Source organism: Dendrobates tinctorius, unplaced genomic scaffold (assembly GCF_039654945.1).
Source record: "Dendrobates tinctorius isolate UK_male_01 unplaced genomic scaffold, ASM3965494v1 ptg000154l, whole genome shotgun sequence".
Taxonomy (NCBI): domain Eukaryota; kingdom Metazoa; phylum Chordata; class Amphibia; order Anura; family Dendrobatidae; genus Dendrobates; species Dendrobates tinctorius.
The window spans coordinates 16,600,648-16,621,529 of NW_027361821.1; the positions used below are offsets into that span (position 1 = coordinate 16,600,648).

General features: G+C 48.2%; 1 protein-coding gene across 1 annotated transcript in view; it reads right to left on the minus strand.

Annotated features, from left to right (window-relative positions):
- The window catches only part of LOC141050921 (probable global transcription activator SNF2L1), a 153,578-nt gene extending 133,275 nt beyond the window's left edge, over positions 1-20,303 (minus strand). Inside the window, exons 1-2 of the mRNA XM_073547622.1 lie at positions 20,053-20,303; positions 14,592-14,678 (exon numbers count right to left, since the gene is read on the minus strand). Coding sequence (XP_073403723.1) covers positions 14,592-14,678; positions 20,053-20,121 — 156 coding nt within the window. The 5' untranslated portion in view covers positions 20,122-20,303. The remainder of the gene's footprint in view (positions 1-14,591; positions 14,679-20,052) is intronic.
- Positions 20,304-20,882: the final 579 nt, after the last annotated feature.

The following is a 20,882-nucleotide window of genomic DNA, read 5'->3' on the forward strand; positions in this document are numbered from 1 at the left end:
AAAAGCTGAAATTCTCGCACATTTGGGGGTGACAATGACTAACAGGGCACAGCGAGTTCACCGCTGGGCCTATCACCGGGACAAACCGCCGCGCTCCCAAATGTTCGACCTGTTGCACCTGGTCCAGAAATGGCTGCAGCCAGAGTCGTCTTCCCCTGCACAGATGGTAGAGCGAGTGGTGAAGGATCGGTTTCTGTATTCACCTACAGACTTGGGTTGCCCAAGGTGATCCCCAGAATGCCGATGAACTGGTCGGACTGGTCAAGAGATACCAGGGGATGGAAGACTCCTTGAGGAAGCAGCCCATTCCGTATTGGTGCTTCCAACAGGGGGCGGAGTCCCAAAAAGGGGTGGGGCATCCAAGGTCAAAAAGGGCGGGGGAAGCGGTGCCCAAGGTCCCCACAGGTGATATTATTTACTGGAAGTGCCACGGGCCAGGATATATAGTTGCCCGTTGTTCCCAGACCACCAAGCAGATGGACTGCAGCATGGGGCGCCGTAGTTCATTCTATGCATATCCAGCTTGCAGTGTGAACTCGCCACCTAACGAGGGGCCACAAGCGTGTCCCGTGAAGGTGAACGGTCGAGCAGTAATGGCGCTGCTAGACTCCGGGAGCTTGGTGACCCTTGTAAGGGCCAGTTTTACTCTCAACCTACTCCTGGGTAAAAAGGTTGGCGTTCGGGGCATACATGGCGATGCAAAAGACTACCCTATGGCCAGGGTGAACATTGAAACAGCGCATGGCACCAAGTCCCATAAAGTTGGCGTCGTTCGGGACTTGTTGCATCCTATAATTATAGGCCGGGATTTCTGTCTGTTTTGTGATCTGTGGGGTAAGGGTTCTGAGATTGCTAGCAAGAGCAGGGAACCAATGAACCCTAATAAGGTATCGCCACCATCAGAGGTAGACGGGTTTCCTTTATGTGTCCTTGTGGCGGATGAGCAGGAAGGGTCCCCTGTATCTAACATTCCGGAGTTAGGGGTGGCCGGTGAGAATTTTGGGACTGCCCAACATAGGGACCCAACACTGAGAGAAGCCTTCAACAATGTCACCGCCATTAATGGGGTTGCACAGGAGCCGGGAGCGGACACAAGGTTTCCCTATTTTATGATGAGTGGGGAGTTGTTATACCGGGTCACGAAAATAAGGGAGGAGTTGGTAGAACAGTTAATAGTACCAGGCTCCTATAGACGAAAAGTGTTGGACATGGCCCATTCACACATCTTGGGGGGACACCTGAGGGTGGAAAAAACGCAGGAACGGGTTGTGCAGAGGTTCTATTGGCCTGGATGTCACCGGGAGATAGGAAACTATTGCAGGTCCTGCCCGACATGTCAGTTAACTGCCCCCACATCTCACTTCCGGAACCCCCTTGTGCCATTGCCCATTATTGAGGTGCCATTTGAGAGAATTGCCATGGACTTGGTCGGTTCCTTATTTAAATCAGCCCGGGGCCATCAGTATATATTAGTTATCCTGGACTATGCCACATGTTATCCTGAGACAATTCCCCTGAGAAACTCCTCCGCGAAGAGTATAGCCCGCGAGCTGGTCCATGTGTTTTCCCGGACGGGTTTGCCGAAGGAGATCCTGACTGAACAGGGAACACCTTTCATGAGCAAGATGAACAGGGAGTTGTGCAAGGTTCTGCAGATCTCCCAGTTGAGGACTTCAGTGTACCATCCGCAGTCAGATGGCCTTGTTGAGAGATTTAACAAAACACTGAAGAGCATGCTAAGAAAAGCCATAGAGAAAGACGGTAGAGACTGTATCTGCTGTTTTCTATCCGTGAAGTTCCCCAGGCTTCCACGGGGTTCTCGCCCTTCGAGCTTCTGTATGGCCGACATCCGTGAGGTCTCCTATATATAGCCAAGGAAACCTGGGAACCCGAAGCCATGACCCACAGAAGCGTCACTGAGCATGTCACACTGATGCAGCAGAGGATTGCGAAGGTGATGCCCATTGTAAAAGAACATCTCCGCCAGGCACAAGAAGCTCAGGCCAGGGTCTACAACTGGTCAGCAAGAGTGAGGCAGTTCAGTCCGGGAGACCGAGTTCTCGTGCTATTTCCGACAGTGGAGATTAAGTTCTTGGCCAAGTGGCAAGGGCCGTATGAGGTGAAGCTTGGTGAGGTAAATTATAAAATTCACCAACCTGGAAGACGGAAACCATACCAGGTTTACCATGTCAACCTCCTCAAGCCGTGGCAAGATAGAGAGCCAGCGGTAACTCCGTGTTTACTGGGAAACCTAGGTGAGGTTGGAGCGGTTACCATAGTGGAAACGCTATCGAAGGCCCAGAAACAGCAGTGCCGAGAGTTACTCCAGAGAAAACGGGACCTATTTTCAGAATTGTCGGGATGCACGAAGGTCGTCGAGCACGAAGTTCTGACTGAGCCACATGTGCGGATGAAAGTGAAGCCTTATCAGATTCCTGAGGCTCATCGAGAAGTAATCTCCAAGGAGGGGCAGCATATGTTGAAGCTCGGGGTCATTGAGGAATCCAAGAGCGGCTGGTCGAGCCCGATTGTCCTGGTCCCAAAACCTGATGGTGAATGGAAGTTCTGCAACGATTACCGGAAGCTGAATGAGGTCTCCAAGTTCAACGCATATCCTATGCCACACGTTGATGAGCTCGAGAGACTTGGACCTGCCAGGTACTTAACCACCTTGGATTTGACAAAGGGATATTGGCAGATCCCCATGGCACAGGAAGCCAAGGAGAAGACTGCATTTTCTACACCAGACGGGTGCTTCCAGTATGTCCGGATGCCGATTGGCCTGCAGGGTGCTCCGGCGACCTTCCAGATGGCTATGGATAGAATTCTTGTTCCTCATAAGCTATACGCTGCCGCGTACCTGGATGATATTGTCATCTTTACCCCGGACTGGGAGACTCACCTGGAAAAGGTCCAAGCAGTGTTTGATGTTCTAAGGGAGGCGGGGTTTACGATAAACCCAAAGAAGTGTGCCTTGGGCAAAGAGGAAGCCAAGTACCTGGGATATGTAGTGGGGCGTGGCGAGAGCAAACCCCTAATCAATACAGTGGAGGCAATTCAAACATGGCCGAGACCTCTGTCCAAAAAGCAAGTTAAATCCTTCCTGGGGATCGTGGGAAATTACAGAAGGTTCATCCCAAACTAATCTTCTAAAGGGGACAAAGTCAGTAATGGTCAGATGGTCCGAAGAGGCAGAGTCAGCCTTCCAAGAGATGAAAGGGGCTCTGTGTAATCAACCCGTTCTGGTGGCCCCGGACTTTCAACATGAATTTATCCTTTAGACAGATGCCTCAGATGTCGGGGTAGGTGCAGTCCTTTCCCAGGAGATACGTGGGGAGGAGCATCCTGTTCTTTACCCGAGTAGGAAGTTGTCTTCTTGTGAAAGACTTTAATCAGTTGTAGAGGAGTGCTTGGCCATAAAATGGGCAGTGGATACCTTACGGTACTACCTGGTGGGACGGAAGTTTCGGTTAAAATCTGACCATGCCCCACTCAGATGGATGAGGGAAACAAAGGGTAAGAATGCTAGGGTCACCCGCTGGTTCTTAGCCCTATAAGACTTCAACTTCCATGTAGAGCATAGGACCGGGAAGCTACATGGTAATGCCGATGCCCTCTCAAGAATCCCTTGTCTAGTAGGTGAAAATGCCAAGCCCCACGGCTTTAGGCAGAGGGGTGAGGTATGTGGCATGGCTAAGGGTTGTAGTTGATGGGAGGTATGTGTCTCAGAGACGACTTGTCTCTGTAACATAAGTCCTAAGTAATATCACTATATTGCTAATGTATTGCAAGGACCTGTGGTGAGGTCACAGTCACGTGACCAGTCAGCTGCTGGGTTCGTGGGTGTGGCTATACCCTTATAACGTAGACTGCTCCTGAAACAGAGGGTTGTATGTGGGGAGTGGAAGTCTCCTGTGCGTGTTCTGGCTCCAGGACTGGGCCTAAAGGACTGGACATTTGTTATGTATTTTGCCTGAGCTAAAGGCTATTTCTTTTGTGCTCCTTTGTCTTATGGGTATATGATGCAATAAACCCCATGAACTTTATAGGAATCTGCCTCCTCATTGTCTCCCGCTGCACCTGAGCAAGTAGAATCCCTACAGAACGTAACACCCCTAAAGTGAACGTGTGGTGTGGCCTGATGCATGACAAGGTGATAGGCCCATTTTTTTTCGCGGAGCATTCTGTGACGGCAAACACGTATCTTGACATGTTGGAATTGTATGAAGTGCCACAATTTCCAGAAGGTGTCATCTTTCAACAGGACGGCGCTCCTCCACACTACGCCATCATTGTTCGTGAGTTTCTGGATAGAACATTCCCTCGGCGGTGGATAGGCAAGGGTTCTGTCAAGCTATGGCCACCACGATCCCCGGATATGACGCCCTTAGACTTTTACTTTTGGCGTTATGTGAAGCAACATATGTACATTGAACGTATCAACGACATTAATCACTCAAAACAGAGAATCACAAGTGTTATTCACTCTGTTACACCAGACGTCCTTACCCGTGTGTGGCAAGAACTTCACTATCGTTTGGATGTGTGTAGGGCAACAAATGGAGCCCACATCGAACTGCACTGAATAGGTATGAAACTGGGAGTTTTTCTTTTATTTGGATTTTGGAGCAGATTTCACATTTCTATCGTCTTTTGGTGCTTCCCAGTGACTGGTCAAAAGTGCACCATGACTTCACGGACACACTGTATATGCAAATATACGGCAAACTACTTCTGTCTGAATTTTAAGTTATAAAACACCTACTTCCAGATTTTTTTTATTTTTCTTTTCTGAACTAGCTTTTAATGGTACAAACAGAAAACATATGATTTGGTTGTACTGAAGTTGTGCTAGAAGTTTCAATTCAGTCACCCACTAAGGCTGCGTTCACACGTCGCTTTTTTTTGCGTTTTCGCGGCGTTTAACGCGCGATTTTGCAGCGAAAACGTAAAAAAACAGCATCCCATGCAATCCTATGGGATTCCGCAATGCTGTGCTAATGCTGCCGATTTTCCCGCGGCAGAATCGCATCACGGAAAAATACGCATGCTCATTAATGAGTGGTACCACGTGACCGCTGAAGGCAGACAACGGAGACCATGGGACAAGCAAGGGGGCTGCAGAGTCCGTGCCAGGAGGGGGTAAGTATGATCTCTGACAACCCCGCTCCCCCTCCCCCGCCGACCCCCGGTATATGACTCGAGTGTAAGTCGAGAGGGGGACTTTCAGCCCAAAAAAATGGGCTGAAAATCTCGGCTTATACCCGAGTATATACGGTATTTTATATCAGTATTTGTAGCCAAAACTAGGAGTGGAACAATCATAGGAAAAGTATAATAGAAACCCGTCACCACTTCTGTATTTATCACCATCTCCTGTTTGGGCTTACAAATACTGATGTAAAATACTTAACGTGTGCACGTAGCCTCAGGTAAAATCAGTTACTTGTGTTTTAATGCTGCTGTTTGTCACTTGTTGGTGTGCCATGTTTTAAATAAATTTGCTTTGTTTTTGATAATTCCTGTTTTTTGGTTTTGACAAAACTATTGATTTAGCCATGTGCGGATTACATGTGTTTTTTTAACCTGCAGATTTTCCACATCTGCTTGCTTCCAAATCAAGACACAGATCCCTGGAAGGCCTCATTTTTATTCACATTTATCACAGTGAGATATGAAGCATTTGGATGTGTCACAGCTGTGTGAATGTAGCCTTAGGTCTAATTTAGATGTCAATTTTTATGTTTTGTTTTTTTAATTCGTACATGGAAAGAAAAATGACTGATTTACATTAGCGTGTTGGATCAGAACTTCTTGAGCTGGTGCAAAAATAGGCACCATAGGCAAAATTCCCATTTCTTTTATTAATGGAGTTGCCCACTACTCAGACAAGCTATATGTTTTCCCAAGTAAAATACTAACACCTATCCTCACCTCAGGTGCTGGCATTGGCTCTAACGGGGCTTGCGTGACATAATGTTACACAATCCATGCAGCCAATCAGTGCTGGTTTCACTCTCCTCCTTTGGACATAATTGACATTCGGTGGAAATAAGATGTCAGCAGCTGCTCTCAGTATTCTACGTCTGTATTTGCAAGTCAATACCAGGAGTGGGTCAAAAATGCCAAATTAGTGCACTTGTTTTAATTAAAATTTTCCTCTGATTGTTCCTCACCTGATTTTGGCTTAGAAATACTGATCTAAACTCTCCAAAACGTACAACTCCACAATCTCATTTCCACTTCAAGAGACATACTTTAAAACTATTAGTAATTGGTACCTTACTCCGGCAAAATTAGCACACTTCGGTCCTTCAAACTCATCCTCACCCCTTTGCTGGAGAGACTGTGGCTTCAAGGGAGACCTATTGCATATGTTTTGGGAATGTCCCAGAGTCAAAACAGTCTGGTCTTGGATCTCTACCTCTCTCAATAAACTCTCTAACAAAACTTTAACCCTCACCCCTCAAATGGCCCTTCTTTCCCTTAACCTAGACGAACTAGACTTGGCACTCCAACCCATATTCATTCATCTTTGTCTTGTAGCAAAAAATTTCATCACTTTCCACTGGAAAAACAAAATACTCCCAAATCCAGAGGTTATCTTCCACCTAGTCCAGCAACATAGAGCACATGAACTGAATTTTGCTCTGATTAATAATCAGTTTGGAAAATTTTATAAAAAATGGAACAAATGGGACAAGGCCTTTCCGTCCCCTATAACTTAATTTCTCTCACCACCAACTTCTAGGCGCTACCATTTAATTGTATATTTCGTCTACTAATCCTTGCTAAATATTTGCTCACTTATGATTGGCCTTAATTGGCTACAATCTCTCGTTATGCGTTTGTTCGCAGCTGTTTTGTTTATACCTTTTACACCCCCAGTGACCTGGGCATTATATACCCTATAAGTGTAATATCACTCTTGTTATATTGTTATATTGTTGCATTGTTATTTTACCTATGTCCCTCCTTTTTTTTCTTTCCCTCCCCATCCCTATCCTCCCCCCCCCCCCCCTCCTTCCTCTCCTGCCCTTACTCCCTATTCTTGCCTGTTATTTTAAAATCCAAATAAAATCTTTGGAAAAGAAATACTGATCTAAAATACTGACCAAGTACGAAACGTGTGACCGTGGCCTAACTCTGTATGTCTGATTTGTCCAAAGGAGGAAACCGTCAAGTCAGCGCTGATTGGCCACAGGGATAGTATGACATGTCACATGAGCCCCAGAGCTTGAACATCGCCAGCACTGCAGAGGAGTATAGGTGTTATTATTGTACTGGCGAAACATAGGCAATTCAGAAGGAGCAGTGCACAAGCACTTTAATGTATGCAAAGCAACAGTAAGAAAATACCCATGAGGGACAGAAAACTTACTAGTTATTAATGGTCAGGAGTTTACTGTACAATTGACCCAGTATTGGAGAGGAACTATGAATATCCAATTGTTGGAGACACAGATGTTACTGGAGCAAGGACTAAAAGATTTGAATTTTTTGGGGAATGTCTGGACTCATACAGAAGTGTTGCCATACTATAAGCAGGATTAAAAATAGTGATAGTATATTACAGGAGTGTTCCTAGCTTACATCTCCCCCATTCTGGGACCCTCATTTATCGGGAGACCAGGGTACGAAAAACTTGTTTGCCTATGGTCAAGATATTCTCCCAACACTTCAATGGAGGATTGGCTACACTTCTTGCTTGGTTCTTTCATACTTTCCTTTAAAGTCTATGGCACATTGTAAAGCTTGGTAGTTATCCTCTCTCCATGGGAAAGGTTAGAATTTCCTGATCACTGCGGTTCCAACCGCTGGGACCTCCCCACTGATCCAAATAACTGGCGCTTTGATTAGCCCTGTGTGTATTGAGCAGTGGTAGACTAGGTGCATTGCTGCTCCACTCATTCTTATGGGAGTGATGAAAATCAGCCAAGAGCAGCACTCACCTATCTCTGGTAGACCCCAAGGCCTCTTTCACACATCCGTTTATTTCTGGTACCACACGGACAGCCGCCGGGGAAGCATTACAGTAAGCGCTGTACCCCGGTGGTGGGTACTGAAGACGGCTCTCATCATTCTCCCCAGCCTGTGACCTCACTGTGGCTGCGTTCCCAGCCGGGCTGAACTGAGGTGACCTCAGGACCGTGGGAAAATGCCAGTGATGAGGTCACAGCAGATCACCACGAAAAATTCTCACCGTGATCCGCTGTGAAGACACTGAGCTTGTACTGCGGTGACCCACGGTGCCGAGGTCACGGCCGTTCAGCCCGGCTAGGAACGCAGCCACAGTGACGTCACAGAGGCTGTGCTCACAGCATCTCATTCACGAGTGCTTCTCAGCCTGGACGGTCGCATCTTGGCACCGTCCAGGTTGAAAACTATTTCTCTCCCCCAGACATGGATTATGGCGTGGGACAGAACGACAGACAGGTGTGGTATATTGTTTTTTTATTTTACTTTCATTACAGGAGATCGAGGGCTTCGGTGGAATTAGGTGAGGTTGTAAGTATAGTTTAATTGAGATTATTAAAGGAGTCTGTGTCATTTTTTCAATTAAAGGACTTTATTCTGGGTGTCTGTGCTTTCTTTCAAGGTGACTGTGGGGTTAGTAACGGGGGCGTCTAATTGACACCTCTCCATTACTAACCTCAGGGCTTGATGTCACCTGAAAATACACAGGTGACATCAACCCCCCAACCATTACCCCACTTGCCACCGCTACAGGGCACGTGGGAAGAGCCGGGTAAAGTGCCAAAATAGGCACATCTAATAGATGTGCCTTTCCTGGGAAGCTGCAGGCTGCTATTTTTAGGCTGGGGGGCCTATATCAACGGCCCCTTACCAGCCTGAGAATACCAGCCCCCAGCTGTAAGCTTTAGCAAGGCTGGTTGTCAAAAATGGGGGGACCCCACGTCATTTTTTTATTATTTAAATAACTAAAAAAACAGCGTGGGGACCCCTCTATTCTTGATAACCAACCTTGCGGAAGTTGATAGCTGAGGGTTGCAGCCCCCAGCTGTGAGTTTTGCCAGGCTGGCTATAGAAAAAAGGGGAACCCACGTCGGGTTTTTCATTCATTTATTGTGCAGCCGGTGGGTGAGGATTACCCTCATCATCCGCTCCTGCTGTCACTGTTCTTACCGTCAGAAGGTGTAGGTTGGTGGGAGTAATAGTCCCAAAAGCCCTCACCTGCTGTCATTGTTCTGACTTTAATATAAATCCTTATTCTCCCCTGCTCGCGCCGATCACCGGCAGAGCAGGAGAGAATGAGAGCGTCTTCAGCACCTGCCGCTTGGGAACAGCGCTTACTGTAGCGCTTCTTCCCCGTTGCCGATTCGTGTCACACGGATGACATCAATGTGTGTTCTCCATGTGCGGGATGTTTTGCGGCCCTTGTTGATGGTAAAAAACAGACACGTCAGTGTGTTTTGCCCATGTACACACGGTCTCTGGAAACACACTAAACGTGCACAGAAATGAATGGGTCTACGTGTGTCAGTGTCTCACGCAGCCGTATTTACCATTAGGCACCAGAGGGCACGTGCCTAGGGCGGGGCGGCACCTGAGCAAGGGTTTTTTTTTTTAGGGGAGGGGGGGTCCAGGGTCGGCCCTCCCCCTCGTTTCGTTCACCCCCCAGCCCCTCCACAATCATACTCCCCTCTTCCAGGCTCCAGCGGTGCCTGTTGCAGCTCAGATGGTCCTGCACAGCTGCGCCGATATCTGTCGTCTTGTGTCAGCGTGCGGTCACGTGGTCCCGTTCATGAATACATATGGACGCCACGCCTCTCATAGGTGTGGCACCCATATTCATGATCTTAATCAGCGGTACCACGTGACCGCACGCTGACACAAACAGGAAGAGAGCTCAAGATACCGGCGCCGCGGCTCCTGGCACATGATGCAGCAGCAGGAGGACCAGACCGCGCCATGACAGGTGAGCTGGAAGAATGGGGGCCGGGGGGAAGACTGAGTAGCGGGCGTAAATGAGCGCGGGGGGTGGTGGAATGATCCAGGAGAATGGGGGCCGGTGGGGGACACTGAGCAGCGGGGGGGGGGGGGGGGCCGAGGGGAAGACTGAGCGCCGGGGGGGGGGGGGGGGGAGATGAGCATGGGGGGAATGAGCGCCGGGGATGGGGCAATGAGCCAGGGGGAGAATGGGGGCCGCGGGGGAGAATGAGCAGCGGGGAGAGGAATGGGGGGGGAATGAGTGCCAGGGGGAGAATGGGGGCTGGGGGGGGGGGGGGGGGGGGAGACTGAGCGCCGGGGGGGGGTGTGGGAGATGAGTGCAGGGAATGAGGGCCAGGGGGAAACTGAGCAGTGCGAGGAGAGGAATGAGCGGGGGGGTTTAATGAGTGCCAGGGGGAGAATGGGGGCCGGGGAGAGACTGAGCAGTTTGATTTTTTAGTACCTGTAGTAGCAATATATGGGGCATAATCTATGGGGCATCTTCTGTGGGCGGCATATGGGGGCATAATCTATGGTGCATCTTATGTGGGCAGCATATGGGGGCATATTCAATGGAGCATCTTATGGGGGCAAATTCAGTGGAGCATCTTATAGGGGCAGCATATGGGGCATATTCAATGGAGCATCTTATGGGGGGCAGCATATGGGGGCATATTCAATGGAGCATCTTATGGGGGGCAGCATATGGGGGCATATTCAGTGGAGCATCTTATGGGGGCAGCATATGGGGGTATATGCAATGGAGCATCTTATGGGGCATTTTATGGGGCCTATTCTATGGAGCATTTTATGAGGCAGCATATGGGGCATAATCTATGGAATGTCGTATGGGGCCATAACCTTTATGGAGCCGCATATGGGGCATATTATTCTATGGAGCATCTTATGGGGCCATTATTAACCTTTGTGCATTATATGGGGCATCTTATGTGGCCCATCATGAACTGTACGGAGTATTATATGGAGCTCCTGATTCAATATGGATATTCAAAAACATTTAACCTACTGATGTCTCAATTAATTTTACTTTTATTGGTATCTATTTTTATTTTTGAAATTTACCAGTAGCTGCTGCATCTTCCACCCTAGGCTTATATGCGAGTCAATAATTTTTCAGTCTTTTGTGGCAAAATTAAGGGGGTCGGCTTATACACGAGTAATTCTCCAATGTCTGCTGGACATGGTATGGGGATGTTTATAGTTCAGTTAGTACAGACACCATACTTCTTGCTGTTAACCAGTTAATGTTTTCTTGTCCACCACACTGCAGTGTCAAAAGAGGAAGACAGCGAGACAGGCAGCAACATCGCATCAGAGAGCTCGTGACCTCGAAACAGAAGATCCTCAGATCCTGGTATTGTGACATATTAAGAATATTTATTCATTGATATTGCGCTATTAAATCCACAGCGCTTTACATACATCAACACTGTCCCCATTGGGGCTCACAATCTAAACATCCTATTTGTAGGTCTTGTGGGTGTGGTAGGAAACCCACACAAACACGGGTAGAACATATAAACTCTTTGCATATGTCATCCTTGTTGGGATTTGAACCCCAGACCTACAAAGCTGTTGCGCTGACTACTGAGCCACTATATACAGTTCTAAGCACTAAGCCACCATATACAGTGCCAACCACAGAGCCACCATGCTGCCATAATAGCTATGCAAGAATATTTTTGCTGGCAGCATTGTGTATTAGGTCTTTCTATGCACTACAAGTTTTTATTGATTTATTTGAGGATGTAATATTGATATCCTATCCTTATAATAGGCCATCAATATTGACACTAGCACTAATCAGTTGCCTGAAGGCATTGTAGCGCTTCATGGAATGACTGCTATTTTACCATACTTATACACTAGGTTCCAATGGTCATTTGTTGATTTTGTAGCATTAAGGCTGGAAACACGGACCGAGAGGCATACAAGATACACGCATGAGTGTCGCATGACTCACCCGGGACAGCGGCAGGCTCTCTGGACGCGAGTGCATCAGCTGCATAGAAACTCATACAGCTGACATGCTTCCCTCCTGCCACTGTCCCAGGAGAGTCATGTAAGACTCGTACAAGTATCTCGCATGCATCTCACAGCTTGTGCTTCCAGTCTGAGGCCACATTTACTGAATTCAAATGCTTTTTCAATCAAAAATATCTTAGCGGCTTTCACACTGCTACATTTCTGATCCGTGTCTACTCTTTGTTATTCATTTTATTCTATTCGTTTTCTCTGATCCATTTGTGTCAGTTCTTTTCATGCATCCAGAATCGGAGACTGCTCTGGTTTTGGGCTGCCTTGAAAAACGTCGACACAATCGGACAGACATGGATCCGTAGCTTTCTGGAGTCAAATAACATGGATGTCTATGGAGACGGATCTGTACAGATCCGTGAAAAAAAAACAGATTTGTGAACCAGATCCGTTCTGCTGTACTGAGAAATCAACATTTCAATTGATCTATAAATAATGCCTAACGACTATGGTGGATCTTATCCCTCTATCACTCCAGCCCTATTTCCCACAGAGTGTCATCTCCTTCACCGACAGCCTCTATGTGCTTCCTTCTGGAAAAAAGAGCAGGAGTAACAGCTCTACTCCCTCATTTGCATATGTATGCAAACCGATTTCAGATGAATAGACTGAACATGTAAAAATATTACTGGAATTGTCTTTGAAAGAGCTACATGGGCATACATAGATTCGGACCGCTTACTCATTCCCTATCGGACTTGCAAACATGTTCGGCACTTGCGGTTTTGCACTTACGGTGAGACAAAAAAAAAAAAAAAAAACACAGCTAGCAGCGTTTTTTTTACGTTGCTGCAAGTACCGCATTTGCGGGATCGCAGCAAAACCGCAAGTGCCGCACATGCCCACAAGTCCCATAGGGAATGAACGAGGCCGAATGCAGTGTTGCCATAAGTGATCCGTTACGTGACAGATACGGAAAAAACTGCCGGATCTGCCATGAATGGCGAAAATCGCTGATGTGAAAGTAGCCCAAGTCACTGCCGACCGTGTCTGCATTAGTCATACTCGCCAATGGGGGGGGTTGGGGACAGCACGAAACCTGCCTAGGGCAGCACACACTCTAAATACGGCCCTGGTCTCAAGGTACGTGTGAAAACTGTCACCACACGTACTGGAGATGGAAATGTGAAAGAGGCCTAAGAACGAGTAATGGCAGTGTGCATGAGCGAGCTCAATACAGCCCTGGTTTTCAGGGTCAGTTGAGGTCCTACCAGTCAGACCCCTAGTGATAAGGGACAACCTCAAAACTTAAGACTACCAGTTTAAAAGAAAGCTACATGCAAGAGCAGCCGCCTCACATGTCCAAGTATCTGTAGAGGGAATGCAGAGGAACCTGCCAGTAGGTCAACAGGGGCAATGGACCCCTCTTCTCCTGCTAACTAAGGGTCCTAGAAATATCTTAGATGAGGATTCTCAGTGTTATTTATGATACCAAGAAGGCACCCTATATATGTGTCAGCCACAGAGCACATAGATCAAGGAAAAGCTATCAATATCATACTTAGCAGTAAAATTCTACAGATTTATCATAGTGATACAGTAGTTTTATCAAATGGCATGTATTTCTGGTCTAAGCTTACCCCACCTGTTAGTTGGTTCCATTTATGCCAAAAGTTTGCATCACAATCTTGGTACATTGTTTGGTGCAGGGTCATCTGTTAGACCACAGCCCCTTTGACTAAACCACTCCCTCTTAGTGTGAGGACACAACCCCTCATTGGGAAGGCATAAAAAGTGTCTAAACACTTTTTTTCCTCCCCCAATAAGAGAATATTGGCCACATATACTGACCACTATATAAAAACACCACCACCATAGTAATAAAAGTAAAGACACAGAACGTTACAACAGCTTTATTAATACACAGTGCTACATTTTGGGGGGTTCAAGCCCTTCATCCCAACAGAAAATGTCATCTGGATTGTCATAAATTTAATATAAATGCATAAATAGCACAAGAGACTGAACCAAATGTATAATATATAGTAATACACAAGCGACCAGTTAAGTACAACACAAGACACCAGGGCTTTGTACTCGGCATTATTCAATGCGATCCGTGTCATGCCTTCCTCCACGACGCTGACCACATTCTGCTCCTTGCCATTACAGCATCTCCTGTTAGAGTTCTTCACAAACCTATAACCCCCCCCCCCACATCGTTCTCATTGTTTCGCTCCCTGTTTCTAGTCTACTTTTCTTAGGTGACACGTCTGACTACAGTCTATGAAGGGCGTGTTGTGATTTACTGCTGTCAGTATGGTTATACTGTGCTGCTGGTGTAAGTCTTCAGACAAGATTGGCTTCTTTCTTAATGTTCTCCTCTAATATTCATCACAATATTACCAGCCCAAAAATTTACCCTACTGGCAGTAGGAGGAGGAGTGCCAGCCTGCTGGGTAGTGTCTGGCAGCGGTGATATCTCATGGAGCAGATGAGAAACAGCGGGTACTGACAGCTCCCTCACTCACTTTCCTGGTAACATCCTGCCAGTAAATGTGGACCTTCCTGCCATTGTGTGACTTTAGGCCTTTACTCAGCGGCACACAACACGTCTGTTATCCTGGCAGAGCACTGCTTACCATCTTTTCTTCATACTCTGGATCCACTTCCTTTTCAGGACGCTGAGCTTTTGGAGGAAGCTTCAGTTGAAAGGGAGGATCATTTTTCTAGGACAGAATAAATGGGAAAAGTGATTACACACGTTATGGTTACAATGCACGAACACAAAACACTTCCTCAAAGTGGGCCATGATGAAGTGGTGGATGGAAGAAACTAATATTCTCATTCTGCATAGCATCCCAAAATTCAGTGGTACCATACCTACCTGCCAGTCATGAACCGCCTGATACAGCCATATACTTACAGAAGGCTGCAGGGTTCTGGGTCAGTAATGATCTTATTGGGGCACCATACTGAAGCGAAGGTATGCATACAAGTTACTGAATATCCTGAAGGGCGGTATCTGTCCTCTGATAAATAGAGAGGGTCCCAAGCAAAGTACCTACCTCTGTAGCACCCGTATTGCCCTTGCGTGCATTCAATGAAGCTGTAGTTAGTGTTAATACCAAGATACTAAATTATCTCCTATCCACAGTATAGGGGATAATTGTACTCATTGCTTGGGGACCCCCACTAGTCAGAGAATGGGGATCTGGAGGTAGATAATGGAGTGGATGTGCACATGCTAGACTTCTACTCCATTAAGTGTAGACGAGACTGCTAGAACTAGCTGAGCGCTGCACTCGGCCATCCCATAGCCATAGATTGAAGGGGACGATGAGCGTGCGCAAATCTACTCCACTCGAGGCGGGGCTGCAGGACCCCAACCTTGCGACTGCTGAGGAACCCATCCGTCAGACCCCTATTGATCAGCAAGTTATCCTCTAACTTTTTTTTCTTCGGAATTACCCTCTAAACAGAGTGGAAAACCACTTCCAGTACAAGGGCCACTCTGTCAGATTAAACTTTCGGGGTTGCATAGTGTATGACCATCAGGAACAAATAGAATATATCCAAAGTCTAAGGTCTCTTTCACACTTCCGTTTTTGTCAGTCAAAAGCCGCCAGGTTTTGAAAAAAACGGATCCGCAATTTTTTTTGCGGATCCGTTTTTTTCCCCATTGAGTTGCATTACTGGCGGATCTTGACTGATGGTCATCCGCTGGATTCGTTTTTGTGAGGATCCGCCAAAAGTTTTTCATCCGCCGGCGTGCCTGGACGGACCATGCAACTTTTTTTTGTGGTTGGATCCACATTTTCCAGTGCGCATGCCCGGAGAAAGGAAGTCAGGGAGAAAATTAACCCTGAAATCCTTTCTGGCGGAGGAAAAAAAACTCTCTCTCGGCCAGCGGTTCCCTTAAATTTCCTCATTCTGCGGATCCGTCAAAAAACGGATCCTGTGGCATCCGTTCACATCAGTTAGGAACGGATCCGCTTGTCCGACTTTTTGGCGGATTTTAACTGACACAAAAAACTGAAGTGTGAAAGAGGCCTTAGCCATGAATGTAGATCGTGTGCTGGACCTTTTCCAGTTAATATGAGGCAGGATTGGCACTTGTACAGGTAAAATAAAGGCTGTGGGGCCGATCCATGGGGTATACCCTCTCATGGCTAGATAGCTTTTATGCATTTTAATAAAAACATGTTCTCTGCATACATCCGATTTGTACGTGCAGCAACACTGAAATTCATGTATTCATCAATCGAAGTGTGCTGACATGTAGTGCGTATACTGTATTTCTCCAAAAATAAGGCTGGTCTTACACTTACCACATTTTTTGCAAGCTGTTATTGCGGCCTGTTTTTGCGGGCCGTATCGCCACACTTTTTGTGTTGTACTGCAATAACGGGCCGCAAAAAAATGTTTGCGGATCGTCCTTTTTTTCCCAATACTATGGAAATAGAGTTATATTATACTCACCCGGGGGGTGCGGTTCGGTGGGTGTCGCGGTTCCGTACGGCGCCTCCCATCTTCATACGATGACATCCTCCTTCTTACTTCTACAGCGGCTCCTGTGCAGGCGTACTTTATCTGCCCTGTTGAAGGCAGAGTAAAGTACTGCAGTGCACAGGCACCGGGCCTCTCTGACTTTCCCGAGCCGTGGCAGAAGGAGGACGTCATCTCTAGAAGATCGGAGGCGCCGGACCGGACCCCCAGGTGAGTATAATATAACTCGTTTTTCTTAACTTTCAGGTTACATCGGGGGCTTATCTACAGCATTACAGAATGCAGTAGATAAGCCCTTGATGGCGGTGGCCGCAGCTCATAGGCCAAAAGTGGGGTGACACATTCCCTTTAAAGGAGAAGATGGCATTAAAGGGTCAGGCTTCAAATGTGCAGCCGCAATTGGATTACAGACTTGTGAATCCTCACAGTGCGCACACTGCTCGCTGTCAGGATTCTCCAGGTAACACAAGTATGTGCTTTGCATGCAGGCGGTCACGAGACTACACATGCGCGGCCAGGGTCGGACTGGCCCACCGGAGAACCGGAGCATTCTCCGGTGAGCCCAAGCATAGTGTCTAGGGCCCCCACTGCTCCAGGGGCCCCCAGCCAGTGGGCAGCTGCTATGGGCCCCCCCGTGCCAGGAAGCAGAAGCCGGCTTCTGCTGTCCCCGCTACTAAAGAAAAATTAATATTCACTGCTCTGTGGGAGAAGCCCAGAGCAGGACTCCTCCCAGCGTGACATCACCACCACTACTCCCAGCTCCGTGCTCACTGCTCAGAGAGCAGTGCAAGCGGGCGTCACATGTTCGGCTGCTGCAGACTGGGGAGCACTATTTGTAAGTAGTAAGCGCTCTCGGGTCCTGATGACTTTTTGTTACTGCTCTTCCCTGCGATGAGCAAGCAGAGAGTGGAGCAGCTCTTGGCAAGGCTAAAGGGCCCATTACACTAAGCGATATCGCTAGCAATATCGCTATAACATTACTAGTGACGCTGCAGCGATATTGCTAGCGATACCGCTATGTGTGATACTTACCTCCGACCTGCTCCCCCGCTGATCGCGCGAGAACGTCCTGGGCCGTTTCTCGTCGACCACTTCCTGCTGAGGCGACGAGCGGCGTGTGGAGACAGGCGGGAGGACGTCAGGATCGCCTCGTCTGACAGGTAAGTATCGACCCCTGACCGTTGCTATGTCGCTGGTGAGATCTGCCTGTTTGGCAGCTCACTAGCGACCACTTAGCAATGCACCAGCGATCCTGACCGGGTCATATCGTGGTCGGGATCGCTGGTGCATGTGTAACGGTACCCTAACACTGACTGGCTGCAGCACAGCTAATCAGTGTTAGCTTAAGTTTGTGTCCTCTTCTCCCCAGCCGTACAGCAAAGCTCAGGTAATGAGCTGCTGTCATCTATAACGCCCCTCCCCCACAGTGTAAGCAGCAGAGGGAGATAGATGACTCCCTACTACAGCTGCAATGGTTGAAGGAGGGCCCCCTGCCAGCCTAAAAGTAAATGGGGGGCCTTTAGTGAGGGGTGAGAGGGGGAGGGGCTAAGTTACTTAGGGATAAATCAGGGCCCCATTACCTCAACTCTCACTCCTGACTGACTGCACCCTCTTGCCCCGGAGTCACCCCTGACTGCATCCCCTCGACCCGGAATCACCCTGACTGCGGCACCTCCCCCTGTAACACCCTGACTGCGGCACCTCCCCCTGTAACACCCTGACTGCGGCACCTCCCCCTGTAACACCCTGACTGCGCCCCTCTCTCACTGTATTACCCTGACTGCACCACCTCTCCCCCTTTATCACCCCTGACTAAAACTTTTCTTTCCCTACTACTAACAAAATGAGGCTCTTCATGAAACGTTAAAAAATGTATTGGGGGGGGATGTGAGGGAAAACTCTTTTGATATTACTCCAATGTCAGATATAAGTGATTTAGGACCCCCCACCACTAGAAGAGGGGGCATTCACATAATGTATTTGCTGCAGAAATCAAACAGCAAATTAACATCAAAAACATCCACACAGACATTGTGCAGATATTGCTGCATTTACTATGTAATGTCGCACCTTTACCACTGACCTGATTCTTTGTATTGCAAAGGATGAAATCGGTGGTGAATTTGTTAAGGGTAATGTCACCCCATTTTAGCGCCATCAGGGGCTTAGCTACAGCATTCTGTAATGCATTCTGTAATGCTGTAGATAAGCCCCTGATGTAACCTGAAAGATAAAAAAAAACGTTAGATTATACTCACCGGGGGGCGAGGTCGGGTGCGGTGGGTGTCGCGGTCCGGCCCCTAACATCTTCATACTATGATGTCCTCCTTCTTGCTTCTCCCTCGGCTCCTGCGCAGGCGTACTTTTATCTGCCCTATTGAGGGCAGAGTAAAGTACTTCAGTGCGCAGGCGCTGGGAAAGGTCAGAGAGGTCCGGCGCCTGCGCACTGCAGTATTCTGCTCTGCCCTCAATAGGGCAGATAAAAGTACGCCTGCGCAGGAGCCGAGGGAGAAGCAAGAAGGACATCGTCATATGAAGATGGGGAGGCGCTGGATCGGACCGTAACAAACGCCGGGGTGTGTATAATCTAACTCTTTTTTCTTATCTTTCATGTTACATTGGGGGCTTATCTACAGCATTACAGAATGCATTACAGAATGCTGTAGATAAGCCCCTGATGGCGGTGCCGGCAGCTGATAGGGATAAAATGGGGTGACAGATCCCCTTTAAAACTGCATCGGTCAACTCCCACCGTGGATTTTCTCAGTATAGATGAGATGTCATAAAATCCCCTCCACTACACTGGTGCTATAACACATTGGCCTAGTGGTTAATAAACACCAGGTAACATTTATCATTGAGTTTGAACCAAAATGTGGACGCCAACCACTGTTATATCATTAAGACGTGTACTACCTTATGTTATACCCTGATATTAGTGTGTTATATTACACAGTTGGTGGCCTTGTATTTATTTCTATGTAGCTACACAGTGGGCCCCAAGAATGATTTTCTCTGGTGGGCCCAAGGTGCTCCAGTCCGACGCTGTGCGCGGCCTCGCTCAATGTAAGTGTACAAGTGTATTGAGTGAGGCCAGACATGTCTAGTTGGACTGTGGCCATTATTATGCACATTGCCTACTTATGGCCACATGACAGCTCTCCCAGTGCACGATGTTAGAAGTCACAAGTCTACAGTCGCATAGTATAACTACAGGCTGGTAGCCTAAGGCCGGACAACCCCTTTAAGGATGCGTCACAAGGCCCGTAGCCTGTATGTTACCAGCAGCAGTGTACACTGACACTGCAGGCCAGGCTTAAGGTGCAGCAGCCAATCACATCGCAGCTCTCAGCTTTCAGTGGCTTGATAGAAAATGAAAGCCGGCCTGTGATCGGTTGCTGCAGGCTTCTCTGGCCTGAGTGCGTTCATGGCCCGGTTGTCAGGCGGTTGCAGTAGTCAGGACTTGGGCCGGGGCTACGGGGAGCAGCTCGCAGTTCTTTTGCCGCGATTTTCTGTCGCCGCAGAACTGCGCCTTTACGAAAATCGCGGCATGCGTCCAGAGGCTGAGACCTCCCTCCCGCCGGGTCTCGTACCTCGTCGGCAGTGGTGTCTGCGTCCTCCCGTGATGTGGATGGCACCTCCTCGTCAGGGATCTCCTCCATCACTGCTCACAGGGCTGTTGCTTCACTTAACCGGGGTGATAAATCTATAAAAACGCCATAAAGTAAAACAAATAACGTCACATCAGGTGGTGGGAAACAAGCCCCGCCCCGACAGTTAAAGACAGAGGGCGGGAAAGTACACGGGGGCGAGCGGAGGACGGCCCAACAGGCAGCAGAGCCACGATCTACGGAGGCTGAGCAGGGACGTTACAGCGCGCGTCTGGTGACGTGCTATCAAATTATCAGTGTGATTCTGCGCATAACTTTCCTGTGTCCGCAGAGCGGGAACGCCGTCCTGTGGTGTGCTGCCTAGTGCTTGAGAGTGAGAATGCTGTGCTGTCCAGTGCTGGAGAGTGAGCGTGCTGCGCTGCAGAGTGAATGTGCTGTCCTGGAGAGTGAGCGTGCTGTGTTTCTAGTGCTGGAGTGTGAAAGTGCTGTGCTGCCTATGCTGCAGAGTGAACGTGCTGAGCTGTCTAGTACTGGAGAGTGAGCGTGCTGTGCTGCAGAGTGAATGTGCTGTCCTGGAGAGTGAGCGTGCTGTGTTTCTAGTGCTGGAGTGTGAAAGTGCTGTGCTGCCTATGCTGCAGAGTGAACGTGCTGAGCTGTCTAGTACTGGAGAGTGAGCGTGCTGCGCTGCAGAGTGAATGTGCTGTCCTGGAGAGTGAGCGTGCTGTGTTTCTAGTGCTGGAGTGTGAAAGTGCTGTGCTGCCTATGCTGCAGAGTGAACGTGCTGAGCTGTCTAGTACTGGAGAGTGAGCGTG